We start from the raw sequence: 25,278 nt of genomic DNA on the forward strand, positions 1-25,278 counted from the left end.
AAAAATTGTATTTTGGCGCAATCTTGGCAACGCGGCAAATGTGTGGTCAAGGTCGTTTGCTCAGGGGACGGTCTTAATAATTTAAAGGTTTATTTTAAGATCATCTCTGCTGCACTCCGTTCCGTCTGCGTTTGCCGCTGAGCCTATACTGTGCGAAATCAAAATCGGTTAGAGTATTTTTTACTTTCACTTTTTATGAGAAGTTTTCTGACGAGTCTCGTGTCTTTCATAATATAAATGGCTAAGATATTTTTAACTCATTAGCAGGAGTTAAAAAAAATAGGGGACGAAAGTTTGTTTATAATGATTACTTTGCCCGGCCGTCTGTGAACTGATTTTTAATGTTTTCTTTGTTGTACGATACCTACTAGTTAATTCTTATTTTCGATATTTTCCTGCCACGTTCACGAATAGGTACTTACATGAATTCAAATGCATACTTATCACTTCTACGTATTGAATTTTGTAGGGGGATCCCTACAAAATCAGCAAACAACAAAACAATGTAATATGCTCTATACTGTGTATTGTTACCGGCAATGCGACGTCTCTACACTATTGTGTGGCCAACAGCAGCTTTAATACCGATCCTATTTCCAGTATCGCCAATACGACAGACAGCCAGACAGACTTCAAGGAGTCCCCTTGATTACAACAACAAAATAATCATGACGATCGGTCCACGAACGGCGAAGTTATGGTTGAACATACAAAAAAAAAGTGTATACATATATATATATATATATATATATATATATATATATATATATATATATATATATATATATATATATATATATATATATATATATATATATATATATATATATATATACTGTACTGTACGTTATTCCAACAACGCAACGCACTATAGGTGTGTGGCCTTAACTTACCCTAATGGCCGCGAGACCGCCGATCGCGGCTACACCGAGGAGGTTGAATATCGCCGATCCAACGATAGTCCCGATACCCATATCAGATTGCGTCAGGAACGTTGATATTACGTTCACGAAGAACTCCGGGCACGACGTAGCAACGGACATGAAAGTCGCCGCCGCAACATCCTGTAAGCAAATAATTTGTATTAATATTGGTAGTATAATATTTAGTGAGCCATGATGCTACGAAACTTGATATTGGACATTTCGAAGTTTCGGATCGCATCTCCAGGCTATGTTGAGCTGTTATTGAATACATGACTGCTATGCTGTCTATTTTAGGTCGACTTCCTTAGCTAGAAGCAGTTGTGCCTCTATCTATCTGGGTCTACGTGAAAATTTGAAAAACTTTTATCTGCACTATTATTAATTATGTGCAGATAAATTATTTCAAATGTTTCTCAGAATACCGAGTCATAAAGTTAATATACCTAGCGGAATAGAGAAACAAAGGCCTGAGCAAGAGAGATGTCACTATCAGTAACACTGCGTGGTAAAAAGAGACGTGTGATACATGACAGCACCACTCTTTTTTTGACGTCCAGTCGGCACGTGCCGCACGTTAACAATTTAATCTCATAGAATTGTCGTGCTTGTGTAAGTGTATACGTACACATATTTTACACACAGATGAAACCAATTTCGGTTTCGTTTGACAGCTCGAGATTGTTGCTCTATTGCGCTAGGTATATTAACTTTATGTATCGAGTTCAATTAGTAGAATAATGTCACATGTAACAATATAAACTTCCATGGCAACGGAAATGCATTCCATCCGTTCCATCTGTAATCCCTGTAATGGACAGAGGCAGTGAACACTCTTTGGACAGTGGAAACAGGCTAATAGGTGTCTGTTGACAATCCGCTTACTACGCACATCCCCTTTTACATCGCATGGATGTAAGGAGATAAGCTCATTGGACTGAAGAACGCACGATGCGTTTTGCTTTGGAGCTATATTATCATAATATTAGTACGCGAGAGAAAAACTTTGTAACCCTTTTTACGAAAAATGGGGAAACGTAGGTGAATGAAATTTTGCACATTTATAGTTTATATGGTGAAGTAGTGCATCGAGCTAATATTATTTTGAAATTATACTTTTATCATACATTTTTTTTTAACAAATAAAACATTACACACACTACAACACACACACTTGGAATTTGACAGATTTTTGAGTGACAAGCCTATACATACGAATTAAACTCTTTTATTTATGGTTGAAGTCTGTTGACAATATGGTTGACAACAAGTTGACAAATTGAAAATAGATTATAAGTTTTTTTTTTTTTATTGAATCTTATGATACTATTAGACAATGCTTACACGGCCAGTCTGAGATCATCTAAGTCCCAGAGACAAGAATTGAAAAAAAATGATAAAATCAATATTTTTTACAAAATATAGGTGAATGTCGTTGAAACTAAGGTCGAATTTCGACCATTGGGCAATCTCTTGTCTTAGTAAATTGTTGAATAAAGTTATAAATTTCATTAAAAAAAGAATTTCATTTAATTTGACAATTGACGATAAAATATCGGTCGCGGTTACGGTTTGTCACTTCAGTCATGTGGCGATATTTTTTTTTAAGAAATAAGGGGGCAAAGGAGCAAATGGGTCGCCTGGTGGAAAGCAACTTCCGTCGCCCATGGACACTCGCAGCATCAGAAAAGCTGCAGGTGCGTTGCCAGCCTTTTAAGAGGGAATAGGGTAACAAGGGTGGGTAAGGAAGGGAAGGGAATAGATGAGGGTAGTGAAGGGAACAGCGTAGGCCGTAGGGGATTGGGACTTCGGTAAACTCACTCACTCGGAGAAACACAGCGCAAGCGCTGTTTCACGCCGGTTTTCTGTGAGAACGTGGCATTTCTCCGGTCGAGCCGGCCCATTCGTGCCGAAGCATGGCTCTCCCACGTATATAATATGCGATATTATTGTAACAATAATAGTAAATTAAATTAGTGTTATAACATATTTTTATGAAAAACACACTATACTCCACTCGGGCTAACTTGTCGCTAGCGGTCATTGACTACCTGTCAAAAACTTGTAATTTTAAAAACCACGATTGACAATATCTGACACTTTATTGTCAATTGCGGTTTATATGAAAAATGACAAGTTTTTGACAGGGAGTCAATGACCGTTAGCGACAAGTTAGTCCGAGTCGAGTATAGACGCATCGCTAGATCCTGCGTCTCGTAAGTAAGAGTAAAACCTCCTTTACAGCGGCATTATTCGATGCAACGCGTCGTTTCCATTACGAACAATCAACAAACTGTTAAAATCGGATTAGGAATCCATCTACAAAAGATACACACCTGGGGTATTTTCAAATCCTCGCATATCAGTTCCACGCACGGAATGAAGAAATCATTGCAGACTATCGCCAGCAGAGTGAAGGAGTAAATTCCGAAGAGCACGTACAGTAAGAAAGCACCTTGACGCAACTGGTCCTCTGAAAAGAAAATTGTGTTAATACTTCTTGACTTTTCTGTTGGTATTTTTCTTCGGGCAATACCCAGTGTGGCCACGATGTGGTATGATTAACTATTATTATAACTTACATTAATTAAATATTCCCACATTCTCAAACGTGATTTTTTCTCTCATTGTTGCGTAATCGATAAAGGGTTACTTTATGATATCAAAAAATCCCCCAACAAGAAAATTATCAGTATCTTATCACTTATCAGGTATGAGCAAAAGCAGAAAAGACCACAAACTTCATGAAAAAACCTTAAGTATTCCGAAAGGTTAGGTTAGGTTAGGTTTCAAACACATTTTTGAAGAAATGTGTTTAGGATAGTAATTTAGAAGTCTAGGAGATAAACATACCAAAAGTCCCCACCCCTAGGGGGTGAGCCGGGGCGGGGTGAGGGTGTTAAAGTTCCCGTTTTTGAGTTTGTTGCTAATAACTTTAAAACGGTACGTCGTAGAGAAAAAGTATTTTCTACATGATAAAAGCTTAAAAATTTACTACAACTTTTACACTTTGTATCCATCTTCCAATCTTTGCCCTGCTATGAGATTCTAAAGTGGTCGATTTTCAAAAAAACACATCAACTACTTAGTCTAGGGCTATATTTTGTATTTTATGTGAAATGAAGTGAAATTTATCCAGATTTTTGAAGACAGTTAATGAAAGAATTATAAATTATTTTATGGCCTTTAATAAAGGATAAAAAACTTTTCGGATTTTTTTGTTTTTATGAAAAAATCATTGGCTTTTCCAATGAGTTTCTAAAATACTAGAGTAGCAATGTCTTACAAAAGATTCTCAGAAATGCGTAACCACTTTTTTGTTCAAAAGACAATGTCAAGTCATATATTCGTTATGTCATTATGTATGTGAGATATGCCTGCAGGCATCTTCGAAGTGGCAACGCGTTGCTACCGTAAACTTCTAATCTAGTTACGTTAGTAACATAGAATATCATTGGGCTTTTCTATGGTCACAGAAACGTTATTTAAGGCAAAAAATCTTTACTTCGTTTTATGAAACTGAAAATTTCAGTCGAATGAGAGAAAATATTTTAAATTTTTATTGCTAATAGTTAAATTAATAATAATGAATTTTATTCGATACTAATTAGTATTGAGTATTTTTGCCGAAAATACATTTTTAAGTCTTTCTTCGGTATAAGGCCCTATGTTCTTTGGGATTTCAATTAATCGTTTTTTTCGGTATCTTTCTTACTAGGAAATCTCTAAAATGTATTTAACACTGCATATTCTAGTCGTAGGAGATAGATTTAATGTCAGAAAACCCTGAAGACCAGGCCAAAACCAGAATAATCTGATCAAATCAACCCAATATTAAGTCGATGCAACTAGTAAAAAGACTCCAGGAGAGCAACTAGTATTTTTTTAAATGAAATAAATGGGCAAACGAGCAAACGGGTCACCTGATGGAAAGCAACTTCCGTCGCCCATAGACACTCGCAGCATCAGAAGAGCTGCAGGTGCGTTGTCGCCCTTTTAAGATGGAATAGGGTAATAGAGGAGGGTAGGGATGGGAAGGGAAGGGAATAGAGGAGGATATGGAAGGAAATTGGGCCCCGGTAAACTCACTCACTCGGCGAAACACAGCGCAAGCGCTGTTTCACGCCGGTTTTCTGTGAGAGCGTGGTATTTCTCCGGTCGAGCCGGCCCATTCGTGCCGAAGCATGGCTCAGAGGTTGTACTCATGCGCAGATTCGTGCTGGACTAACCTCGGTTCAGCGATTTAAGCGTGAATCAAACATAGCTTTGCTTAATGTTTATACGTATTTTAAAGCATTGTGGCATGGTGTGTAGTAAAGATAATGAATTGACAGTTAGCAATTCAAGTAGGGTTCTTGTGTTAACATCCCTACTTGTATGATAGTATGTTGATAGTACCATTCATATTGCATCTTATCTATTAATGAGTAATATCGCTAGTTTGTTATCACATAATGTTTATTATTACTAAAACTATACACTCGAGAAAATAAAACACTTCTCTGATTTGTCAAACCAGTTTATAGAATCAGGCGTTACTTTACGGAAATCCATGGCTTAAAATTTAGTAATATTATATTGTTTTTAGGTATATTGCGCGAAGTACAGTTTACATTATTCTAATCTTGTGATCCAATCCAGCGCTTTTTTTTTAAAGTGCATTCCAGTCACTGACCTCATAATACACTGGACAGGCTATGCCGTACAAAGTGACAGCTATTTTTTGTGCCGATTTGAAGCGCCGCGGTGAGCTTACTATGAACTAATTATATAGAAAACTAGATGTCCCGCGCGGCTTCGCCCGCGTAAATTGCGAAATTTACAGAAACCGTACATTTTCCCATAAAAAATATTTTATGTCCCTACTCCCTTCACTTGGTCTACTCTATACCTGTGCTTAATATTGCCATAAAAATTGCTCCTGTAGTTGGTGATTTCTTATATTTCCTCCGTTTTTCCCACATTTCCCTGAGTTTCTTCGGTCGTATTAGTCTTAGCGTGATAATATTTAGCCTATAGTGTTACTCGATAATTAATGATCTATCTAACACTGAAATAAGTTTTTAAATCGGACCTGTAGTTCCTGAGATTAATGCGTTCAAGCAAACATACTCTTCAGGTTTATAATAATAGGTAGGTATAGATTTTGTTTAAATTATCGCTTGACAAACTCGAGTCTCGATCTAAAATACTATGAAAAGTACTTACCAATAACAGAGTCATTATAGGCTCATAAGTCATAAGTCATAACCATGGGACGATGCATGGTATAATATGGTAGTGATGATGATGATGAATGTAATTTGCATAGTAGCATATGCTTTCCGTTCTTAAAAAATCTCCGAAACTCCCAAACTTGAATCTATAAAGAATCAGGAGTTCTCTCTTCCGAACCACGGTACGAGTATACCAGGTATACCTCGGTGCAATATCTTACTTGTTGGTAGCATATGCTTAGAATACTTTTCACGAAACCGAAGTCACCACACGTTTCCCTATAAATTTTGAGGAGTTCCCTCGATTACTTATGGATCCTTCATCAGATCACCACTTTTGTAAATATAATACCAAATTGGGATGATACCCTATACATATACCAAAAGAAAAATTTTGAAAATCGGTTAAAAAACGGCGGAGTAATCGTTGAACATAAGAAAACGAACATAACACCTCCCCCATTTTGAAAGTCGGTTAAATTGTAGCCTATGTGTTGTTCTGATGTATAAGCTATATTATTGTAAAGATTCATTAAAATCCGTTCAGTAGTTTTTGCGTGAAAGAGTAACAAACATCCATACATCCACACATCCATACATCCATACATCTATACATCCAAACAAACTTTCGCCTTTATAATATTAGTAGGACTAGTAGGACTAGCTGTTGCCCGCGACTTCGTCCGCGTGGACTTTAGTTTATAGCTGTTGTTCCTGTACATCGGTTGAGCCGTTTAAGCGCAAATCAGAAAAGTATATTGTGTGGGAACCGCATATTTTTCTGGGACAAAAAACATTCCTTGTCCCAGATTCAAATTAGTATCTCCCATCTCCATGCCAAATTTCATCAAAATAGATTAAATAGTTTAGGCGAGAATCATGAAAGTTTATTGTGCGGGGACCGTATATTTTCCGGGATAAAAAGTGTCCCTTGTCCTTTCCCGAGACTGAAAGTATTGCCATACCAAATTTCATCAAAATAGATTGAATAGCTTAGGCGATAATCATTAAAGTTTATTGTGCGGGAACTGTACATTTTCTGGGACAAAATTAGTATTCCTTGTCCTTTCCCGAGACTCTAAGTATTTCGATACCAAATTCCATCAAAATAGACTAAATAGTTTACGCGCAAATCATAAAATATATTGTGCAGTAATCGTACATTTTTCCGGGACAAAATGTATCCTATGTTCTTTTTCGGGACTCAAAGTATCTTTATACCAAATTTCAGCAAAATGTGTCCAGGCGTTTACGCGTGATGTCGTGACTCGTGACCACGCGAAATATAACGTTCCGCGCAGCTTCGTCCGCGTAAATTAGATATTACACAGACAAATTAGTCCACAAAAAATAGCCTATGATCCTTCACGTGGTCTACTTCTTATCTGTGCCAAATAACAGAAAAAGTGCTCCAGTAGTTCGCGAGGAAGGCTATACGCTACACTTTATCACGCTAAGACTAATAGGAGCGAAGAAATAGAGAAAAATGTGAAAAAAAACGGGGAAAATTATTTAAAAGGGCTTATTTGAACGCGCTAATCTCAGAAACTACTAGTCCAATTTGAAAAATTATTTTAGTGTTAGGTAGTCCATTTATTAAGAAAGACTAAAGGCTATATTTTATCTCACTAAGACTAATAGGAGCTAAGAAAAAGAGGAAAATGTGGAAAAAATGTGGGAAATTATATGAAAGGGCTTATTTGAACGCGCTAATCTCAAGAACTACTGGTCCGATTTGAAATATTCTTTCAGTGTTAGATAGCCCATTTATCGAGGAAGGCTATAGGCTATATTTTATCACGCTAGTACTAATAGAAGCGAAGAAATAGAGGAAAGTGTGGAAAAAACCGAAGGAAATTATTTGAAAGCGCTTATTTGAACGCGCTAATCTCAGGAACTACTGGTCCGATTTGAAAAATTCTTTCAGTGTTTAATAGCCCATTTATTGAAGAAAGCTATAGGTTATATTTTATCACGCTAAGACTAATAGAAGCGAAGAAATAGAGGAAAGTGTGGAAAAAATGGCGGAAATTATTCAAAAGGGCTTATTTGAACGCGCTAATCTCAGGAACTACTGGTCCTATTTAAAAAAATCTTTCAGTATTAGATAGTCCAGTTATCGAGGAAGGCTATAAGCTATATTTTATCACACTGAAACTAATAGGAGCGAAGAAATAGAGGAAAATGTGAAAAAACGGGGGAAATTATTTGAAAGGACTTATCTCACGAACTACTAGAGCATTTTTTCTGTTATTTGGAATTGATAAAGAGTGGACCACGTGAAAGATCATAAGTTTTTTTTGTGGACTAATTTTTCTGTGAAATATCTAATTTACGCGGGTGAAGCCACCGCTGAATGTCTAGTATATACTATATTTACTGATAATATTATGCAGAGTAGAGTTTGTTTAAGTTAGGGTCAGTAGAGTCAAGCCATGTAGATTCAGAAGGTTGGCTCTACATGGGATCTCATATCTTTTTCTCAGGGTAAACCTAAGAATAATAAAAAACTAAGGAATCGTAACTCCCATACTATTACCGTTTTAAATTGGGTTCGTTTTGGTCTGTCATGTAACGTCAGCCTAGTACCGCTCAAGGTCACCTAAATATTGCAAATGTATTGAAATATGTACCTAATGCCGGCTCTTGATATAGGCGAACGCGTTGGCCAACGCGTCTGCAGACGCGTTGGCCCAATGTGTAGAACGGGCGTTCGCGCGTTGGCCGTAGGTATTTAGACGTTGGCCGACGCATCTGCGAGCTTGCCGCGCGGGTCGGAAATGTCGGCAAAAGATCAAAGGACATTTGTCGCAAGCTTCGCGCTCCATCCACACATAGGCCGCGCGATCAGTTTGCCCGGAGTTATAATTATGATAATTATTATAATATGTAATAATTTTTGTATGTAATAATTTAATAAATAATAAGTAGGTAATAAAATAATTACTTATATTATTTTAATATTATAAAATATTATGTAAAAGTGAGTTTATTTCTTTGTTTGTTACGTTTTCTCGCCTTTTATTTATTTATTTCCAGAATACTCTTTAAAAACTTTTTCTTGTCCACATTTACAAAGTAATTATAAGCTGTGAATAAATAAACAGCTGCAGCTGTTAGCGACTAAACATCCATTTTGAATCCGTCCGCACATTGGCGCGATCCAAAGCATACTGAACGACCTTCCTATGTGTGGATTACTCACAAACGCCGTTGCAAGCGCACTGCCAACGCGTCTGCAGACGCGTTGGCCAACGCGTTCGCCTATATCAAGAGCCGGCATAAGGTACACTTTTTTGACAAGTACTGTGGAGCATGTTTTTTGACGGAGTTACTTTTGCTTAGTTTTTATTATTCGTAGAGGTAAACCTAACAATATGTATTATGTGATGTCAATCTTGGTCCAAGATTGCATTCCCTAACCCTAATTTGAAAATGATTGGGTACACGCCACCTATTGGAATTAAGCATTTTACTTCAGTAAGTTCTTACTACCAGTGGGGCTAAAATAGTCGCTTTGTAGAAACATATTATGAATCATAATATTATTCATTTTTTTAAAACCGCAAAATGCAAGTCTGCTTGCAATCCGTGTCTAGTAATTCGTACTAATTTGACATTTGTCAGTTTGACAGTTTTGACAATTCATTTGCTGAATTGATTGAGAGGAATTGCTAAATGTGACCATTTTAGCCCCGCCGAGCAGTAACTATTTAGTAATATGTGGCCAGAGCCTTAATTGACGTCTTTTTCAAAGTAACATCGAGGAAATTGATTAATGGGCAGTTAACATACTCACTTCATTTAGTCGGATCATGTCAATTCAATGTAAATTGTTTGTGCTCGAAATAAATACTTATTATTAATTGTGATCTGTCGGCTGGGTTTGACGTAACGCGATTAAGCTACATAGGTCCCCATCTGTCTAGGAATCAACTTCTCTGATAGAACACAATAATAATTACCGTCAAAGAAGCTGTCCGGGAAACTATCTGACGAGCTGGCTTGGAAGCACGGTACTTCGGTGAGTACATTGTTCAGCAGCTCTGTCCTCGTCCGGAGCCAGGGCGTCCAGTGCCACACTTCAGACTCCTCGGTTATTTTCCTCATAAGGTCCCTCGTTATGTAAACCGTGTCGCCATTTTTGTTCACAAAAGGCAGTATTTCGTCGTCAATTTCGGTCACATCTGAAAAAAAAATAGTATAAAAATCAATATGAATTTTACTCAGTGAACAAGGGCACTAAATAAAAAAATAGGTTTATCAAGGTTCAATTTAAAACAAAGCTTATGTGTATATATATTATTATGACCCATGATACCTATTTAACATAATAAAATAAAGAGAAAAAGATTGTTTATTTCTTTAATTTTGATGAATTGACCCTCGTTTAATTAGACGATAATAAAGAAGTAGGATTTATTTTAATCTCAACGAAAAAGCTGAGATAAAAGTAAATCCACGATCCTTGTGTGATCTTAGATCTGCAGTCTTATATTCGAAAGTATACTTATTTTTTTTTTTATGAAATAAGGGGGCAAACGAGCAAACGGGTCACCTGATGGAAAGCAACTTCCGTCGCCCATGGACACCCGCAGCATCAGAAGAGCTGCATGTGCGTTGCCGGCCTTTTAATAGGGAATAGGGTAATTAAATAGGGGAGGGTACTTTATCTAAGGGGGCTAATTAGTTTCAAATTGAGCCGCAGTGCCCGCAGAACGATCGCGCGCTAGTATACAATATTATGTCGGAAGTGGCAAAAGCTGTTGAGATGATTTGATTTTCGTTTCGATTCTCCTCTCTCCTCTCATACAGCAAACGTGATTTTTTGGCCTTTTTTGCTCGATTTCAATAATGGTAACAAGTAGACACTTGAAACTTTCACAAAATCCTTGATTGAATGTATACTTTAATAATTAATAATAATATTAAAATAAAATAAAAATTTGAGAGGAGCTCCCATACAAAAAAAAAAGAATTTTTGGCCTATTTTTACTCTATAACGGTACGGAACCCTTCGTGCGCGAGCCCTTCTCGCACTTGGCCGATTATTTTTGCTCGTGATCGATAATGGCAACAGGCATTTGAAACATTTCCAAAACATTTAATTATATTTAATTAAAAAAATGTTTTTGTATGGGCTCCTTTAAATTTTATTTTTTATTTTTAAAATAAAATAAATATTTAAACGAGGCTCCCATACAAAATCATTTTTTTGCATATTCTCGATCTATAACGGCACGGAACCTTTTGTGCGCGAGCCCGACTCGCACTTATCCGATTTTTACCGCTTCACTCGATTTTGATTTAAATGTAAACTACCCAGTCAGGCTATAATCCTCCCAATTTAAATGTATTAACCGAAAAATAATGACACTGTATAATATTTTCTTAAACATTGATCAATAAGTAAAACGAAAACGTATAGAGTATTTTCGAAACCTTGTTAAAACACAACAGGTCGTTTCCACGGCACATTGGCTACTGTTTATATTGTTTATCTGATACGATATAATAATGGCTTATAGCTTCACAGGAGTAATGACTATAATGAAAATAATATATCATATTTCGACGTTATTATTTATTACTTGTATTCGTCAAAAAAGTGTACAAAATAGTTATGCCTACTCTGGGTTGAGTCATGCCACATGTGCTCAATTTAGAGTGTAAAGGCACTCCTAAGCCCGGCCGCACATTGTCCGAATTATGATCAGAAACAGTTGAATTTCGCCGGACCGCCACCCCGCACACTATCCGAAATATCCTTCCGGCGAGTTCGAGCTCACTCGGCTCAGTACAAAATGTCAGAAATTTCGGACAATGTGCGGCCAGGCTAAATCAAAGTATAATCTGGACGCTTTGTCAACTAAAGTTTTGTATTTTATGCTCTTTCCACACGACGTATTTTTTGCGCACTGACGACGCGCGTTTCTGATGCGCTCATCTTCTGCGCGTTTTCATCGCGTTTTGGCAGATAATATATAGTTTAAAACGGGTCGGCTTCCTTCCGTTTGCTGAGCGTTCAACTTGCGTTTGTATCGATACAAACGGGCGTAAAAAACGTCGTGTGTAAGGGCCCTATAATACTTCAAATTATGTTAATAAACAACACAATTAACAAGAGCTGATAAAATGACAAAAGCTCAAAGCGCTTCTGCACTACGTCCGATCTGAATCCGATTTGAAACGCCTTAAGGGCGACTAACCCAATATATTTAAATTTTAAAATTCATTTTTATACTTGAAAATAAGCCACGAAGTTGTTTCATTTTCTAAAATTAGATAAAACATTATATTTCCAAGAATCCAATCTGAGCAAAAACACGATATCTTAAAATTTTCTCGATAGAAAACAATCGCAAAGATGCATCTAATTTTCACGAATTTTTAATTTATTGACATAACAGTGCTTTGAGCTAAGTTAATTTAATAACACATTGTATAAAATTCTATAATTGAGAAACCAACCAAGCGGATTTTTTAAATGTTGTATATTTATCGAGTTATTGAGAAAAACTAATTTGGCGATGATTCCGCGCCGTCCTTTTTCACCTGGCATATGAAAGACGGGCGTGAGTGTGAAGAGAGAAGGACGATGTTTGATTTTTTGGGTTAGTCGCCCTCTTAAGCTGGATTTAGTGCGTAGCTTACAATGTTACTCTATAGAGGATACACCAGGGGCTAGAGAAATGAAAAAAAAGTACGTGTAATATCTATAGCTGTCTCCCTTACCTCAAGCCTATACCGCAGAACGCGAAGGAGACAACTGCAGAAACTCAACGATTCGTTGTCCCCTGATTCCTTCTCCAAAACTTAACCGATATAACTACTTTTTTATTAAAGATTAAAGAAAGGCTTGAGCTGTGTTCCTGTTTGTTTTTTTTTTTGTATGATGCCAAATCTGTTTTCCGGATGTTTGAATACAGCGGAAAATCTGGCCATTTTTTTGGGTTTTTGAACGTTCATATCTTATTTAATAATTAAATTATGAAAAAAAAAGAAAACATAGGGACAAAAAAATTATAACTCTACTAGCATTATCCAGGGAGGAAACAGGGGACAACCTTTGTATGGAAAAAAGGGCGGTGTGGACACCTCTTAAATTATATACTTAACTATTAACCTATCAATATACAAAAAGTCAGCTTGTTAGGGTTCCGTTGTAGGGTTCAGTAGTCAACAGTTTTGTTGATTACAGAACCCTATTATAATGGAACCCTAACGGGCTGATTTTTTGAACGAATGCTCTTATGCTCTTATGATTGCTCTTATCAAAATGAAACTACTCACAAAAAATTTGCTTGATAGTAATAAAATAAATGTTCTGGGGCTCCCTGACTATATTATTTGTTCTATATTATATATTATATGAAGTTACTGACAACATCTTGTATAATATTATAACTTAACACAAAAAATTTACACAAATGAACATTAAACATACCTCTTAATATGTACTCAAAAATTCATAAATTAGTACGTTTACTAAACTACACTCGGGCTAACTTGTCGCCAGCGTTCATTGACCCCCTGTCAAAAACCTGCCACTTTCCATATAAACCGCGATTGACAATGAAATGTCAGATATTGTCTAAACTCCACTCGGGCTAACTTGTCGCCAGCGGTCATTGACTCCCTGTCAAAAACCTGCCACTTTCCATATAAACCGCGATTGACAATGAAATGTCAGATATTGTCAATCGTGGTTTTATACGGAAAATGACAAGTTTTTGACAGGGAGTCGATGACCCCTAGCGACAAGTTAGCCCGAGTGGAATATAATTACTAAAATATAATTTTAGAGTACTTATATTTTGTTAAGAAAGTTGATATTGTCACGCCTGTCTTTAAGAGATCTCTGTATCTATGAGGAAACGTCAATCCTAAGTTGTTTTATCAAAGATAATAGAATTATGTAATTTAGTTTCCGTTTTCTTGACAGAATAATGAGATATTTTCACGTTAGATCTTTCCGGCGATCGTGCATCGGGGGGCAGCACCTATTACTCTAATTTTTTACTATTAAATGAAATATATATTTTCAATTATCTTTGTAAATACTGAGGTTAAAGGTATACGTCTTATTAAGTAACCACTCGGAACCGTACGTTTTACACTTGTTAATTGTTATTGCACTCACTGTATTATATGCGTGATGCGTCCGCGCAAACGAGCGGTTTGGTCGCTATAACTGCGGGTTTTTTAAATAAAATTAGGGGGCAGACGAGCAAACGGGTCACCTGATGGAAAGCAACTACCTTTGCCCATGCACACCCGCAACATAAGAAGAGCCTCTCTTCTTGAAGGTTTAAAGGTCGTATTGTTTCAGCGTATTCGGATGAGATCGAAGCTATAGCCGGATTAAGATAGCAGAATCGAGGTTCTAGGTCGCAACGTAATCTTTATCAATAAAACTGATTTTTACGATAAATTATGACGGAAATAGTTTTAATCAAATAATCTCATTATCTATAATAGCCTCTATATGAAACTTTGTATTTTATCTATAACGCTGTTATTTTTATGATAATGTAACGACGGCATAAAAAAATTGTAGAGGCTGATTATAATAACTACACTTATGGCCTGTTTCACAACTTCCTGATAAGGCTATCCATCAATTAACTTGACAGATCAAGTATGGAGAATCTGTCAAAAAAGTTGTGAATAGCCTATTAGGCACTTTATCAGAAAGTAGTGAAACAGGCCCTTAGTCAACAGATCAGTACATCCCGTGACTGCTAGCATCAGAACCGTAAGTGTAAAACGTCTGTCACTCTAATGACACTTTACAAGCACAACTTTGAAGTTATTTACAAGTAATGCCGAGCATTACAACCATTATTTTTTTTATTCGCAGGAGGCTCTTCGTTCCCTAAATAATGTGCCTGAATAATGGCAAGTTACATTATTCCTATACAGACAAAGTCAATAATTTAAATTAACTGACGCCGTAGAGCAAATCGTATTTTGTTGTTTTGAATGCTTTAAAAGCTATCAATTTCCTAATAGCTTTAAGCTGTTGTCAAAGGGAAATCCCATCAAAGGTCTGTAACTCATTAGCAATATTACTTTACAATCGGCTTAATAGACCGAGCAATGTCGCAATCCAGTCACATACTACACACAGGCCTCTCAGTCGTGATGGAAATCAATTTCGTGGAACCAAGATACAATAGAAGCTTATGGCCTTTACATACAGCGATTTCAATCCAATTAGGTATAAATCTTGTATTGCTACATCTCTTTGGGGGCATCCACAAATTACGTGAGGTGTTTAAGGGTCGAGACTCGAGTCAAATCTCATCTAATCTTAAGTTGGAGAGAGGGGGGCTCGGCAAATCTCATATTTTTTTTCTCATTGTTAAAAAATACTATTTTGGTCCAGATTGTACGTCTCTATTTATTTATTTATATATAATCGTAATACAATTAAGATCATTCACTAATTCGTTCGAAAGAAAATCATTTTATTCATACTTTGACGTTATACATAGACTACTGACTGTCAAACAATACGCGATCACGTAAGGAAGCTAGCATGACAAAGTTAGCAAAATAACTCGGGATTGCGTTATTAATTAGGTGCTAATTGAGTGCTATTTTGGTGCAAAAACCGCGAATTTAGTGCTCCTCAAAATTCGGAATAAATGCTAATACTGCTACCTTCACGTGAAGCTAGCAGTGTACATAACCAAAAACCTTTAAAATGATAATATAGCTTCGTAATAAATACTAAGCTAATAAGTGCTCATTTAGTGCTCTTTCAGTGCACAAACTGCGAATTAACCTTCACGTGAAGTTAGCAGTGTACAAAACCAAAAACCTTAATAATGATTATCTAGCTCCTTGATAAGTACTTTACTAATAAGTGCTCATTAAGAGCTGGCGATAAATGTGTTTTTTTTTCACATTTTTTATACCATATAATTTCTGAAGTTTTAATTATGAACTTCAGAACAAGGTCCTCGTTATCAAGAAATCCATAAGGGATCTTGGAGTTATTGTAGACTCAAAATTGATCTTTGATGAGCACATCGACTATATTATTAAAAAAGCCTCAAAAGCCCTGGGATTTGTCATAAGGTCGTGTAAAAATTTTCAATCTGTCAAAGTACCTAGTAAAAATACTATATTGTGCGTATGTTCGTAGTATCTTAGAGTATTGTTCGGAGTTGTGGAACCCTGCTTACAACATATATATTGATAGAATTGAGTCCATACAAAAACGGTTTCTCAGATTTATTCAATTTAAGTGCAACCATTTTCTAAATGATTATGATGCCAGGTGCAAAAAGTTTCATTTTCTCCCCTTGTACCACCGGAGACATATAGCTGACCTGACTTATTTATGTAAAGTTCTAAGTAATAAAATAGATTCCCCTGATTTACTTAATAGATTTAATATTAATTTTCCCCGTAGAAACGCTCCTCATTTAATGCCTCTTTATGTTACACCTTACAGTACAAACTACCGTAAAAATTATTTTATACTTAGGTCTAGTTCACATTCTAACAGATTTTTAATTGCCCATCCTCTTGAAGACATGTTCTCCCTAAAACCAAACAAAATTAGAAAGCTTATGACTGATACGTTCTTTAAGTAAAATAAATAAAATTTGTGTATTGAATTACTTTTAATGATTTTTTTATCGTAAAAGTAAAATACTAAAGGATTGTACCATCTGCTGTGTGTTTAATTATGTATAATTATTTTTTATATTGAGTACTATTTGCTTCATTAGCTAACAATTTTTAATCTCTCAACCATTTCGTGTTATATAAAATTTAACAAATTTGGTAGTTTGCTTAAATAATAATTTACATTTTAATTGATTTTAGATTACCTCAATTTATGAAAGTACTTATTAAGTAAGTAAGTGATTTGTATCTCGTCAGGACTTTATGTTTGAAATGTTAATTTTAGCTTAAATTTATTTCTTACCAGCGAAAACTTGTTATTGGCATATCGTTATATAATTTTTATCATTACTATTATAATTATATGCTGTAAGTTTTCCCAATAAATTAAATAAAATATAATACTGCTCACTTCACGGTACCAGCAAGATGCTCCTCTTGATTTGAGTACTTTGACGAATTCCACACTCATACAAGATACATAGGAATTAAGTGCTCATTAAGTGCTAGCAATAGGCGGCGGAAACAAAAGAAAATATGCAATTTTTAACTTTTTATACCGTATACTGCTCACTTCACGGTACCAGCGAGATGCTCCTCTCGATTTGAGTACTTTGACAAATTCCACACTCATAAAAGATACATAGGAATTACGTGCTCATTAAGTGCTAGCGATAAGCGGCGGAAACAAAAGAAAATATGCATTTTTTAACTTTTTATACCGTATACTGCTCACTTCACGGTACCAGCGAGATGCTTCTCTCGATTTGAGTACTTTGACGAATTACATACTCATAAATGATACATAGGAATTAAGTGCTCATTAAGTGCTAGCGAGATAGGCGGAGAAAAAAAATTAAATAGGCATTTTTTTATTTTTATACCGTATACTGCTAGCTTCACAGTACCAGCGAGATGCTCCTCTTGATTTGAGTACTTTGATGAATTTCACACTCATAAATGATACATAGGAATTAAATACTCATTAAGTGCTAGCGATAGGCGGCGAAAACAAAAGAAAATATGCACTTATTAACTTTTTACACCTTATACTGCTCAATTCACGGTACCAGCGAGATGCTCCTCTTGATAATTAAAAAAAAAATAAAAAAATGCCTATTTAAATTTTTTTCTCCGCCTATCGCTAGCACTTAATGAGCACTTAATTCCTATGTATCTTGTATGAGTGTGGAATTTGTCAAAGTACTCAAATCGAGAGGAGCATCTCGCTGTTACCGTGAAGTGAGCAGTATACGGTATAAAAAGTTAAAAAATGCATATTTTCTTTTGTTTTCGCCGCCTATCGCTAGCACTTAATGAGCACTTAATTCCTTTGTATAATTTATGAGTGTGAAATTCGTCAAAGTACTAAAATCAAGAGGAGCATCTCGCTGGTACCGTGAAATGAGCAGTATACGGTATAAAAAATAAAAAAATGCCTATTTAAATTTTTTTCTCCGCCTATCGCTAGCACTTAATGAGCACTTAATTCCTATGTATCATTTATGAGTGTGGAATTCGTTAAAGTACTCAAATCGAGAGGAGCATCTCGCTGGTACCGTGAAGTAAGCAGTATACGGTATAAAAAGTTAAAAAATGCATATTTTCTTTTGTTTTCGCCGCCTATCGCTAGCACTTAATGAGCACTTAATTCCTTTGTATAATTTATGAGTGTGAAATTCGTCAAAGTACTAAAATCAAGAGGAGCATCTCGCTGGTACCGTGAAATGAGCAGTATACGGTATAAAAAATAAAAAAATGCCTATTTAAATTTTTTCTCCGCCTATCGCTAGCACTTAATGAGCACTTAATTCCTATGTATCATTTATGAGTGTGGAATTCGTCAAAGTACTCAAATCGAGAGGAGCATCTCGCTGGTACCGTGAAGTGAGCAGTATACGGTATAAAAAGTTAAAAAATGCATATTTTCTTTTGTTTTCGCCGCCTATCGCTAGCACTTAATGAGCACTTAATTCCTATGTATCATTTATGAGTGTGGAATTCGTCAAAGTACTCAAATCGAGAGGAGCATCTCGCTGGTACCGTGAAGTGAGCAGTATACGGTATAAAAAGTTAAAAAATGCATACTTTCTTTTGTTTTCGCCGCCTATCGCTAGCACTTAATGAGCACTTAATTCTTTTGTATAATTTATGAGTGTGAAATTCGTCAAAGTACTAAAATCAAGAGGAGCATCTCGCTGGTACCGTGAAATGAGCAGTATACGGTATAAAAAATAAAAAAATGCCTATTTAATTTTTTTTCTCCGCCTATCGCTAGCACTTAATGAGCACTTAATTCCTATGTATCATTTATGAGTGTGGAATTCGTCAAAGTACTCAAATCGAGAGGAGCATCTCGCTGGTACCGTGAAGTGAGCAGTATACGGTATAAAAAGTTAAAAAATGCATATTTTCTTTTGTTTTCGCCGCCTATCACTAGCACTTAATGAGCACTTAATTCCTATGTATCATTTATGAGTGTGGAATTCGTCAAAGTACTCAAATCGAGAGGAGCATCTCGCTGGTACCGTGAAGTGAGCAGTATACGGTATAAAAAGTTAAAAAATGCATATTTTCTTTTGTTTTCACCGCCTATCGCTAGCACTTAATGAGCACTTAATTCCTATGTATCATTTATGAGTGTGGAATTCGTCAAAGTACTCAAATCGAGAGGAGCATCTCGCTGGTACCGTGAAATGAGCAGTATACGGTATAAAAAATAAAAAAAAGCCTATTTAATTTTTTTTCTCCGCCTATCGCTAGGACTTAATGAGCACTTAATTCCTATGTATCTTGTATGAGTGTGGAATTCGTCAAAGTACTCAAATCAAGAGGAGCATCTCGCTGGTACCGAAGGTAGCAGTATTAGCATTTATTCCGAATTTTGAGGAGCACTAAATTCGCAATAAATAGCACTCAATTAGCAGCTAATTAATAACGCAATCCCGAGTTATTTTGCTAACTTTGTCATGCTAGCTTCACATACGTTAAGAAATCCACATTTTGAAAAATCTCACGTGAGATTGGGGGGTGGCGGAGGGGTTGAATAAAATGTTACGAAATCTCACCAGAGTTCGAAAATTAAAAAAAAAAAACACTTTTTATAATTTGTGCACTCTACATATATTTTCTAACTATTAGGAATACATCTTCTGAGGCTCCTAAAAACTATATAAGATTTTAGACATATCTCTTAAACACCCCAGAGATGTTTAAGAGATATATCTGGACCACATAGTATGTTTGGAATGATTGTTGATTTTCAATTTTTTTGTATTGAATACCTATCAGGACGGCATTATCGTTTACGATAAAGTCCTATAATTAGATTAAAAAAAGAACTTTTAGGAATATACGAGTTTTGCTTGTTATCTACTTTGTTACGCAAAAACTGTTGACCGATAATCGTGGAATTTGTTCATTTATTTTTGGATGTTTTAGAAATAGCATTATAAGTAGATTTTAATAAAAAATATATAGGTACTCTCATTTTTAGGGTTACGTACCCAATGGGTAAAAACGGAACCCTATTACTAAGACTTCGATGTCTGTCTGTCCGTCGGTCTGTCTCCAGGCTGTATCTCGAGAACGGTGACACCTAGAGAGTTTGATGATTTGATGAAACTTGATTTTTTTGTCATTTTTTGCCTTATATCAAAAATGGCTTTACGTAGGCACTTGAAATGTTCACAAAATATCTAATAGTATGAGTACTTTAATAATTAATAATAAAATAAAAAATAAAATAATTATATTTATGGGGGCTCTCATACAAAAATACAATATTTTGCATATTATTTTTGCTCTTAAATGGTACAGAACCCTTCGTGCGCGAGTCTGACTCGCACTTGGCCGATTTTGTTAAGTAAGAAATTTGATGAGATCATTCCGAAAAAGTCAATATAGACTACAATACTTCCTACTTGTTGTCTAATATCAGATAATATCGATAATATAATTATTATAACGTCGATACTACATAATAAACATTATATTTTCATATTCGCGAAGCCAAAATACTTATTATAGAAATCAAAAATTATTAGAAAGCTTAGCAGTTGGCACACATTATCCAGGGTTTCATACACGCCTAATCCTGCACAAATAATAAAATTTCCCCGTGATAAAAGTAGTTAAACTTCCCGTATTCTATTTCTCCAGCTGCACCACATCATAATCAGTCCATCCGTACATCACATACACATAATATTTTGGAGATTTTTTTATATAGATATAAAACACTCTTTTCATACAAGTTACTTTAAAAAAAAACTTTTTTTTGTAAAAAAAACACTTACTAAAATCCTCCAACGCGTTAGTGGTTGCCCACAGCGCAACCACTACAACCGTCCACCGGAACATTCTTCACATTTATTTCTTCACGGCTCACTGTGAACAAAATCACGATTATTTTAAACTGTTGGAAAATACATCGTTACAATCGATAAGATAAATATATAATACAACAATTTTCACATGACTATACATTTCATTGTTGAAATACTCGTTAAACATACTTGAAGATGTAAACAGCGCATCAGTGTTATGAGTTTTAGTGCACATTAATTTAGCACAAAATAGAGTTTTAGTTTTACTCCAAATACCTATCCTAGATAATATATTATTAAAAATACGAATAAAAATGCTTACAAAGGGGAGTCTGTAAAACACTGAAGTATAAAAAAAAATATAGGTATGTTTGCTTATAATGATATCTGGCATGATATTATTCAAAAAGTAACATAACCTTTTGCGTGCGACCTGTCAACATTTTTGAAATACCTGGGGTCGACCCGGATCCCGGACGCGCGACATCCGGGTTTGACAGCTCAGTTTTTAGCTACACTACGATTTTTATAAGATTTTACCAGATAAATACAGTGGACCTTGATTAGCTATGTCCACACTGTGCACTTTCATCTTCAATTTTCATCATCAACTTTCATATTGGCGCATTCAATAATTGAATCCGTCAAGGAACGCAACGCCAATATTGTCATTTTTGAAGTTTTGGATGCGGTCAGATGGCATGCGTCGCGGGTATGCCTCACGTTCGCTGTTGACTGCGCTTTAACGCATGCCCTTGACGAACAGAAAAAGGCACCGTGTGGACAAAGCTAATGGCCTACAAGTCAGCGACAACCAGACTTTTGTCATTTTGTTAAATCTGAAAGTTTGCCTATAGCTGTCGCGGACTTAAGAGTCGGACATTCTATTATAAGCTATAGAATATAATATTTATTTTATTCGCTGTGTAAATTATTTTATTAATAGTCAATTACCTACTAACCGCCGTACTCAGAGACATTTAATTATGATTAACCTTCAATTTAATGAAGAGTTTGACAAATTATAATGTATGGAACTTAATATATTGTGTCAAAATTTTGAACTAATACATAGTAATTAATATTCCACATTGAGTGCGGCAGTAAGTCTATAAAAATCTGCCAAGTGCGAGTCGGACTCGTACACGAAGGGTTCCGTACCGGTATAGATTGAAAATGGACAAAACATTGTGTTTCTTGTATGGGAAAAAATATTTACTTTATTTTAATTTTATTATAAATTATTAAAGTACAAGTATAATTAAGGATTTTGTGAAAATTTCAAGTGCCTAACTGTTACCATTATAGACTTCGAGCAAAAAAGGCCAAAATATTACTTTAGCCTCCCTTAAATATTACTTAATTTTATTTTTAGTATTTATTGTTATAGCGGCAATAGATATACATAATCTGTGAAAATTTCACTAGTCTAGCTATAGCGGTTATTGAGTTACAGCCTGGAGACAGACAGACGGACAGACAGATATCGAAGTCTCATGAATAGGGTACCGTTTTCACCCTTTTGGTACGGAACCCTAAAAATGACACATAATATATTTATGACTAGCTGTTGCCCGTGACTTCGTCCGCGTCAGCGTCAGTGATAAAAAAAGAAAATGAAAAAGTGAGAAATTTTCCCCTTCCTTACCCAAATAGTAAAAATGGGATGTTGTTAAGTAGTTGATCTGATCACTTTCATGAACCTAAAGTTGTAGATAAAAACGCCAATACGGTATAGAAAACCTTAAGGATAACGAATAAGAGAAAAAATATTATTTCTAAACAAAAATTGAAACCTACTTCCAAGATAAAGACAATAGTAATTTTCTTAAATGAACTAAAAAGTATTAATTAATAATTCATATTCATATATTATAATTAAAGTCGGTACCAGTCATATAATTTGCAGTTATATTTTGTCATAGAACTAGCGATTAGGTTAGCTGGTATTTGGTACCGACTTCAAAATAATGAAGACTGAGAACAGAAATACTGAGTACAGAATATGAATTATATTTTAATACTTTATAGTTCATTTAATCTAGAACTACAAAAAAACGGTAAATTGCACATAGAAATTGCGCTAAAGTTAGCTGCTACGAATTGAAAAAATATGAAGATTGAATACAGAAATAGTTGACGCGTCTATGTGTGTCCCAAAAACTATACAGGAGTTCCCTCTATATCTCACGAATTTCAGTATCAGATCACCACTTTCGTAAGCATTGTACCGAATTCGGGTTATTTTACCTCTATAAAGTAAAGTAAACACTAAATAGCAACAAAAGCGTTTTGTAAATCAGTCTACAAACGGTGGAACAATAATATAATCAAAGGCAAGATTTTTGATAATAATGTAATGATGATTCATGGCATGATTATAGTGATGATGATGATTAGTATTATTGACACATTGACATAATAATATGCTTTTAGTTGTTTAAACAACGCCAAAATTTGTCGAACATTTATCTATAAGGATTCAAGAGTTCTTTACAGCACCTTCGGAACATGGGTGTACTTCGGCGCAAATTCTTATTTTTTGGTAGTTAAAGCTTAAAATCCTTCAGAAAAATGTAAAATCACTATATGTTTTCATATAAATTTTAAGAAGTCCTGTTGATTTCTCATGGATTGCATCATCAGATAATCACTTTTGTGATCATGTTACCAAATTCGGGCTACATCTTATACAACAACAAAAGAATTTTGGAAATCGGTCTACAAACGACGGAGTTGTCCGCGAACCAAATTTAAAAAAGTGAAATATATCCTCCTCCTTTTCGGAAGTCGGTTAAAAAGTAGCCTAAGTTATGCCTTACTACATCAGCTATGTGCCAAAAAAAGTCCCGTCAAAATCGCTCCAGCCATTTCAGAGATTAGCCGGAACAAACAGACAGACAGACAGACAGACATACAGACAAAAATTGTAAAAAATGTTGTTTTGGTGTATGTACCCTATATACATTCATATGCATCTAGTAAAAGACAATCCAATTTTATTTATATGTATATGTATATGTATAGATGTAATAGATGTATAGATGTATAGATAAATTAATCAAAGTTAAAATTCAAGGGGTCTTTTGTAAAATATTGTTGGTAAGGTTATATCATTTGGTCCTAGTTTCTTGTTCTCGGAAAAATATTAACTCTGAAAGTTGTATTTAAAGGCAGCATTCTAAGAGGTTCCTTGAAGCATTATGCCAATTTATAGAGTTTAGTTTTACAGAAAGGTACCCTAAAAATATTAAATATTGCAGTTATAAAATCTTTATAAAATTAGTGTTGTTACTTTTGTGGCATCATGTCAAGTACAGGAAAATCGATGTTTCTTTTTTTCATTTTCTTTTCAGATGGGTTTTGATTTAAGATTTCAATTAAGCAAATGAGATTTACACTATCATCGAATTTTTGTCTCGCTGGTGACTTCCTTTAGCACTATACCAGCTATCTTAGTTCTAAACACTTCAAACGCACACTTTGCCGTTTGAGATTTTGGTGCAACGGAGTTGCGGGCGTCATGTCTGCAACTCCGTCGCGCCAAAACTGCGTTCATCGCGCAGAAACCGTACACTTTTTTCCGGATGAAAGATAATATCCTATGTCCTTTCAAGGGACTCAAAGTGTGTCCAATGTCCATATCAAATTTCAGTTCAGCGGTTTAAGGTATCACACAGACAGACACACTTTCGCATTCTTTCACATTCATTACGTATGATTTACAGCGGCAAAATAAACTTAGTACTATCATGATTTGATTACTATAAACCGCTTCCCAATCATAGACGCAATCATCGATATCCATCGTCCCTTTAGTAAGTTTCATTACACGCCGAAACTTCCATTTCCCGTTCTTTGTTATATTGAAACAAAGGGGGGTCGACCCCCCCTTTCACCACAACCGAGATATGTCTGCAAATGAAGCTTCATTGATTCTATCAGAGAAAATTATTCAGGCAGCTGATGGCGGACATACGGGGTAGGTTCCGAAATATTAACCAGAGCCCTTACTCAAATTATTATTAATGTATTTACTAGTTTCGAAAGCGAAGTTAATAGATGTCAAACTTTATGAGATTTAACTTATCGCAATTTCCTTGATACTTAGCGCTATATCAAATTCAAAACTTTTGACATCTGGATTGGCTACCGAAACTAGCGAAT

The 25,278-nt window shown here is 35.4% G+C and overlaps 1 protein-coding gene across 2 annotated transcripts in view; it reads right to left on the reverse strand.

Annotated features, from left to right (window-relative positions):
• Window positions 1–25,278, reverse strand: part of LOC121738626 (sodium/potassium/calcium exchanger 4-like) — a 54,046-nt gene that overhangs the window by 17,321 nt on the left and 11,447 nt on the right. Inside the window, exons 2-5 of one of the 2 annotated variants that reach the window (XM_042130812.1) lie at window positions 21,082–21,172; window positions 10,105–10,326; window positions 3,260–3,396; window positions 894–1,064 (exon numbers count right to left, since the gene is read on the reverse strand). In XM_042130812.1, the coding sequence (XP_041986746.1) occupies window positions 894–1,064; window positions 3,260–3,396; window positions 10,105–10,326; window positions 21,082–21,145 (594 nt within the window). In that variant the 5' untranslated portion in view covers window positions 21,146–21,172. Of the gene's footprint in view, window positions 1–893; window positions 1,065–3,259; window positions 3,397–10,104; window positions 10,327–11,581; window positions 11,601–21,081; window positions 21,173–25,278 lie in introns of those variants that run through there. The other variant, XM_042130813.1, reaches the window with a different exon arrangement.

The sequence above is a fragment of the Aricia agestis genome, chromosome Z (assembly GCF_905147365.1).
Source record: "Aricia agestis chromosome Z, ilAriAges1.1, whole genome shotgun sequence".
Taxonomy (NCBI): domain Eukaryota; kingdom Metazoa; phylum Arthropoda; class Insecta; order Lepidoptera; family Lycaenidae; genus Aricia; species Aricia agestis.